At 48.5% G+C, this 7,086-nt stretch overlaps 1 protein-coding gene across 1 annotated transcript; it reads right to left on the reverse strand.

Annotated features, from left to right (window-relative positions):
* Positions 1–2: 2 nt before the first annotated feature.
* dla (deltaA) lies at positions 3–6,765 on the reverse strand. The gene is made up of 11 exons (XM_039800053.1): positions 6,212–6,765; positions 5,752–6,054; positions 5,396–5,456; positions 5,039–5,296; positions 3,786–3,846; positions 3,541–3,671; positions 2,551–2,720; positions 2,015–2,231; positions 470–1,250; positions 255–363; positions 3–129 (listed from the first exon to the last, which is right to left on the reverse strand). Exons 1-11 carry the CDS (start codon positions 6,278–6,280, stop codon positions 124–126), a joined length of 2,166 nt encoding a protein of 721 aa, XP_039655987.1. The 5' UTR covers positions 6,281–6,765; the 3' UTR covers positions 3–123.
* Between the last annotated feature and the right edge of the window lie 321 nt (positions 6,766–7,086).

Consider the following 7,086-nt stretch of genomic DNA (forward strand, 5'->3'; position numbering starts at 1 on the left):
CGTCTCAGTATCAGCAGCAGTCTCAAGGCGGGACACCTCCCCCTAGGGTTAGAGCAGCATCTGAAGGAGTATAAAAACTCTCCCATAGAGCAAATAAGCAACGGGCAGCCCATTGGTGGCTCGTTACACCTGGAGAGACACAAAAAGACAGCAGAAAATAAAAAAACGGTAGCGTTTGTTGGACAAATGACCACAGACCAAAATCCTATCTTTACAACTGTAAGGTCAACCAAAGTAAAACCTCCAAAACTCACCTCAGTTGCAATTATACATTCGTCCTTTTCCTCTGACATCACAAACACAGATTTGTACTTGGTGTCCGCACATGCAGACATTTCTGGGGCTCTCTTTTCTGATGCATCGCTTCAGGAAAGCAAGGGATAAAAAACAAACGTTAGTTTCATCATTCTGACAGCCTCAACGTTTGCATTTAGTTTTTAAGTCGACTTTTTCAGTAGCGGGTATTTACCATTTTAAACGTTTGCTGCGTTTCTCCTCGAACTCAAAGGAGTCCAGGGATTGGCACTTGTCTTCGCGGGCCGCCTCCAGCATGGCCTCTTTAGCCGCCTGCTCGTAGTTGACCTCGTGTACGAGGTTGTAGTCCGCGGGCGGATGGCGGCTCTTGTAGCCGCTCCTCTCTGGTGAAGATCCTTCATCGGGATCACTGCTGCAGAAGTCCATCTTCTTGTTGATGTTTTTGACGCCCGGTGTCGGCAACACGCCGACCGCCGGGTCCCTGTCACTGCGGTGGCAGTTGTTAGTCAGGTTATTTATTGTCTCTCCCTCGCCGGCGGTTTCCATTTGACCGCCGCGCTGCGCTTTTGAGCGGAAAAATCCAACAAGCACAGCGCATCCGGCCAGCAGCAGCAGCACCAGGGCCACGCCGGAGCCCACGGCCATCCAGGGCACGTCTGACCCGCGGATCGCGGCGTGCTCCGGAAGCAAGAACTGGCAGTTTCTGCCGCCGTAGCCGGGAACGCACGCGCAGACGTAGCGGCTGTTTCTCTCGTGGCAGGTGGCGCCGTTGTGGCAAGGGTTGTGTTCACAGCGGCTGATGGGCGAGCTGCAGTTGCGGCCGGTGTATCCCGGTGGGCAGGTGCAGGTGTAACCGTCGAGACCTTCCTGGCACGTGCCGCCGTTCTGGCAAGGGTACGTGGAACACTCGTCCCCGGTGTGGTCACAGTTCATCCCAGTGAAACCCTCCGGGCACTGACACAGGTACGAGTTGACGAGATCCACGCAGCGTGCACCTGAGAACAGAGATAAGGAGCGGCATAAGTGTTTGGTCCGAATGTTGGAATGGCAAACCCTGTCTTTCGTTTGGCAGGGGAGCGAATCCCCAGAGGCCCCACGATACCATATTATCGCAATACGTGCGATATCATTGTGATATATTGCAATTTGTTAACTTTTTTTCCAACTTCAAATTATGTCCCCAACGGAAATACTTTATCTAAAAAGATTTTGTTCATCTCGCTTCAATTTGATTCTTTCTTGTATTATTGTAGTACCAAAAAGTTCCATTCTTATGTGCGATTAAGTAATAAAAGATGGATACTTGGCGTCCGTGTATCGCCACGGAAAATATCACAATACTGTGCTTTAGCGATTTTAGCCCCACCCCTAATGTTTGGCGTTGAAGACACGCTGAAAGCAATAGGGCTGCTCCCTCTTAGTCGATTAGTCGACTAATCGGTCGTTTTGGTCTTAGTCAACTTAGATTTCTTTAGTCCATTAGTCATGTTTGATGCTGTTTTTCATGCTGAATGACTTATTTCCAAGAAACGTACGAGCTCATCTCTGGTAAACCCAAGAATTAAAGTGGTGCTTTTGCGTGACTCTTTGCGGAGAAACTCCGATTTACAGATCTGTCGATTAAATCAATCGATTAGTCGGTACAATTGAATGATTGTAAGTCGACTAAGAATTTCTTCAATCGAGCACAGCCCTAGAAAGCAATCTGCACATCTCCAAGAGGAAATCCAAACTGGGCCACGGGGCCAGTCTCTCTTACCATTGGAGCAGGGGCCGGAGGTGCAGTGGTCAATCTTCTTCTCGCAGTTGAACCCGGCGTACCCCGTGGGGCACTGGCAGAAGTAGCCTCCGTCAGGGTTGTCAGCGCAGCGGCCACCGTTGGAGCAGGGCCCGTCGGCACACGTCATGGCACTCAGCTCGCAGTTGTTGCCATAGAAACCGTGAGGGCAAGTGCAGGTATATGTGTTTTCCAAATCCTGTGGGGGAGAAAATAGAACGGGCTCGACATCAAGATCCAGATCCAGATGCAGCCGCGGCTGCTACACGCTGTACGCTTTTGAATCTCGGTATGCCGCATCTGTTATGATGTTTAATAATATCTAAAACATTTTGAAAGCTTCTCTGGTTTCAAGTCAAGAATGGTGGGTGGGCGGGAAACCGAGATGGAAGGGAAGGGAGGAAAGGCATGTGCCATCTCTTGTCTCTTTACAGGCATTCAGACATGGTTGGCACCGAGCCTAATCCCAGTCTCCGTTCTTATTCAAAATTCGTTTAAGAAGACCAAGCGGCACTTACGGCGCAGCTTCCTCCGTTGCGACAGGGGTTTCCAGCGCATTCGTTGACCTGGATCTCACAGCTGGCCCCAGTGAAGCCGGGCCTGCAGGAACAGGTGTAGCTGCCCTGACCGGTGTTGCTACAAGTGGCTCCATTCATGCAGGGCTTGTGGTGAGTGCAGTAGTTGAGATCTGGAAAGACACAGCAGCACATGTGGATTAGCCGCAGCACAACACATGGCAGGACAACAGCAGCAGCAGCAGCGACAGAATGTCTTTTTGTCCTCTTGGCACACTTGACTCTTTCTCTTCTTCCAGTGTTTTTTTTTTTTTTTTTTTTTTTCTGTTTTGTTTCCTGTGCCCGACCCCCCCCCCTCCTCCCTCCTCCCTCCCTGCTCTTGCTGTTCATCTGGAGACAACTGCTGCTCTGTTGTTGTTCCTTTACCACAGTGTTCAGGCCCGTTGTGTTGCTGTCGTGATGTCTGATTTTGTTCCTCTCCCATCTCTTGTCTCTTTACAGACTTCTAAATGTTTCCGACGATGAATGACGGGAGAGATGACGCACTGCGAAGATCCTGTTGCCAAAACTTTGTAAAGCTTTTCCTCAAGATCACTTTGTCCATTTTCTATCCTCTAGCACTCTCTTCCCAGTAAGCATTACTTTAGTTATTCACAATCGGGGTTGCCCGTCAAAAGACGTTGAGGCATCTAGGAGAAAAATGAGGCTAAATTTGGTTGAAAAGTCAGGGTATTTTAGACGTATAACTGGCATTTCAATAAGCATCCTTCCAAATGTAATTGGGGCCTGCTTCTTATTGAAACATATTCATCGAAATGCTGTTGAATGAAGAGTTTTATGTAACCTAGACTTCTAAGCAATGTTCACTTTTTTAACCTAACTTAACAGCCAAGACTTTCCGTCTTTCGACCAACAAGTCACCCTATCAGTGCTGTCTGGTTCCTTTCCTCTCCGTGTTTCCTCATCACTCGTTACCGGATTCTCTCTCCTCACCTTGGTTGCAGAAGAGTCCCCCCCAGCCCTCCTGACAGTTGCACTGCCACGGCTGCTGGCAGGTCCCGTGGAGGCAGCCCGGGTAACGAATGCACTCGTCGCAGTAGCGGCCTTTGAATCCCACTCTGCACCTGTTGTTGTCCAATTAGGAGGGAACACCGGTCAGTCCACTCACATTACCTCATGCGTCCCACTAATTATTTAACGCCCCAGTGAACCCGGTGGAGGAAAAAAAAACAACTTACTTGCACTCTCCGGGTTTCTCACAGAAGCCGTGCTCTTCGTCGCAGCCTGGCAGGCAAATCGCTGTACAGGAAGAAGAGGAAAGAAACATTTTAGACTCATAGGAACTTTAGGGAAATTTAGGAATTCACCCGATGAAGGTCTGAGACTTAAACATTGTATTTTTCTTCTAAATAAATTATTGTTTGTGTAATGGTGAGTGTGCGGGATTTTCTCTAAACTTTTTGATCTGCTACTTTCGTCATATCCTACGCACCTGCCCGACCAAAGAGGTGTGCAAAAAATCTTTCCCACGTTATACTCATAGAAATACTCAAATACAGCTTCTTTGTTTGGTTTTGCACCTGAAGATGTAAAAACGTTATCACCTCAATCTCAACAAAGTCATTAAAATTAAGGAAAGGAGGGACTCCTAATCCCATAAGCTGTTACCTTATAAACTCTCCTCATCACCGTGGAAGAATTTTCTGCTTAACATAGTGCTGAGACAAAGGAGGGAGTGTGTGAATGTGTGTGCCACAGAGAGTGTACACACACACACTCACTCACTCACACAGACCCCCTCAACCCACCCCACCACCCTCTTTTTTTTTTTTTCTTCTTCGCTGCGGGTCAAAACTCTTTTATTCATTCTGTGCACACACTCCCCTTAATGTCTCGGATTGGGGCAGATAAGAGTGGACAGCTGGCGAGTGTGTTGCCAGTGCGCGACAGCTGCTCCATTGTCTCCTCTCTGCCGGCAGCTGCCCACTTCAAACAATACCTCCCCCGCCTCGGCCAATCAGCGGCCGTCCCACTCCGAGAGTAACGAATCGGAAGGTAGCATGTAAATTTATGGCACGCGTGAGATTATTCCCCAAAACTTTCCTTAGAATAAATCAAGTGTGTGTGTGTGTGTGTGTGTGTGTGTGTGTGTGTGTGTGTGCGCGCGCGCGCGCGTGAGAGGAGAAGGGGATGCGTGTGGTGTTTACGCACAAGTTGCCTTCTAACGGTACTCATAGGATCTGATTACAGACCAACAGTTCTACAGTTTTTACACTTATTATACTTTATCTTGTAATCTCTTTACATTAAATTCAAAGCAACTACATGCTGGTTTTTTCTCTCTCAAATTATACCCTTTAATTCCAATTAGAACGTTCATTATGTCTTAAAATTGATTTTGAGATTACTAAATGTCCAGAGCCCCACACACACACACAGACACACACTCATACACATGCTCATTACACAATATCAAAGTTGTGGTACTCACGTTCTGTGCAGTACTGTCCCTTCCACCCGGAGTCGCACACAATCTCCCCGCGCTCTCCACAGGTAAAGTGGCCGAAGGCGTCGTCTCTCGGCCGGCAGAACACCGAGCAGCCGTCCCCGTAGTAGTGCTCGTCGCACACGAAGCGGTACGAGTACTTGAGCTCCGTCCTGCCGCCGGTGTGCAGGTCCTGGGACCAGTCCTCTCCCACCGTCAGATGCCTCTGGGTGGTCATGGTGCTGATAACGCGGTCTGGATTATCTAAAGTGCACATGTGGAGGCAGACGGTGAGGGGTTAATGGATGCAAAAGTGCGAGAATGTGATGAATTGAAAAAAAGAAAAGGGTGTTTATTTCCTACCTGTGGAGATGTCGTCTTTGGAGTCGGTGTGTAATGCCTCAATGATCAGCGAGAAGGTCCCCTGGGAACACAAATGGCTTCATGAGACAGGTGGCCAGCGGAGATGTGGCGATAACATCAAGCAAAGGCCCCTAGGCGATTGTGCCATACACTCACTGCTGAATGCAAACTGCCTAACCCGATCCCGTGAAACTAAATACCAGTCAACTGTGTGTGCTCTCAGCCCCGAAGTTGTGGTCACAAATCGTGCTTCAGCGCGTTTTTTACGCACGGATTTACAACAACAAAATGGCGCGATTTCGCCGCCTTCAATTCAAATGTAGCCTAGTGAAAGGGACATGAATGGCTGTACTTACCGGCCACGTAAAGCCGAAGTTAATCCTGACGGGGTTGCTGAAGGAACTCTCCGGGATGACATCGGGGACCTGGAACGAGTTGGAGCCGAGCACTGGAGTCACAGCGCCGCCGTAGGTGCACGGAGGCTCCGGGGAGGCGTTGGGCTGGTAGTGCTTGAGACAGATCCTGAAGAAGGTTTTACATTCGCACTGCTGCTGGAAAGCCGAAGTCAGCCCCCCCTTACAGCAATTTTTGTTGCCCTGTACTCCCTTCTTGTTCAGGAACTCCTGCAACTTCAGTTCAAACACTCCCGAACAAAACCCCTGCGGAGGAAAAAGCACCTTATTATCTTTAGCTATACACATAGAACCGCTCGTGTACGTGTGTTGTGGTGGGATGGGAGGGGAGGGGGCGTGGGGTGAGGGGGTGGGGGGGTGATGGTTCATTGTTAGAAAGAAATATAAAGAATCAGTAGCTTACCTGGCACAGCAACATGGACATGACGGCAAGAGTCAGCAGGATGACGCGCCCCATATTAAATAAATACATAATAAATAATGAATAAATAGAGTAAAAAGTCTCGGGGCTCGGCTTGTCCTCAGGGGTGCCTCCTCCTGTTCAGTCCCTCTGGGGAAGATGCATTGAGCACGTTTCTGTCGCCTCACGGGGTTTTCTCCTAACTGCTGTCGCTGTCAGCCACGCCGCTCTCATTCATGTCCCGAGGAACAAAAAAAAAAGGATAAATCCCAAACCTTTAAAATGAAAAATAAAATCACAAAACAAGACGTGTGAGTAGGGAATAAAAAAAAAAAAATCAGAGAAGTCCTCCAGTTCCGTTATAAAGCGTTAATCCAGTGCGTAAAGAAGGGGGGGGGTGAAAAAAAGATGGGTTCCTTGTTTTTGTTTTCATAAGAAAGTGACAATTTTTTTAGGAAGTAGCTTGTTGTGTGAAGGTCTTGGTCTAACCCAAGGACGGATTTGTCACTGGTCCAACATGCTTCCTTCTTCCTCCTAATGTCTTTCCTCTCTGTGAACTGTGCGTCTGTCTCTAGCCAAGGCCGCCTGCAGCCTGTTATATACGGCCTGGCACATGCTATGGTAATAACATGCAAATGTCCCCCCTCCTCCTCCTCCTCCCCGACTTCACCTCCCAATCTGGCTCGGCTCTCCACAATGGGATCCCATGCAAGTACCCCAACAGCCTCCTTATTACCCCTACCAGCACATACAGCGTTAATATCTGAGCCCAAAATGGAGACGTCTGAAAGTATTTCGACCAAATAAGAAGTGAAACATTACAAAAGCAAAAAAAAAAAAAAAAAAAAACTGCGAGACTCCTACAGGCGGAGGAAAAG

This window comes from Perca fluviatilis, chromosome 1 (assembly GCF_010015445.1).
Source record: "Perca fluviatilis chromosome 1, GENO_Pfluv_1.0, whole genome shotgun sequence".
Classification (NCBI taxonomy): Eukaryota; Metazoa; Chordata; class Actinopteri; order Perciformes; family Percidae; genus Perca; species Perca fluviatilis.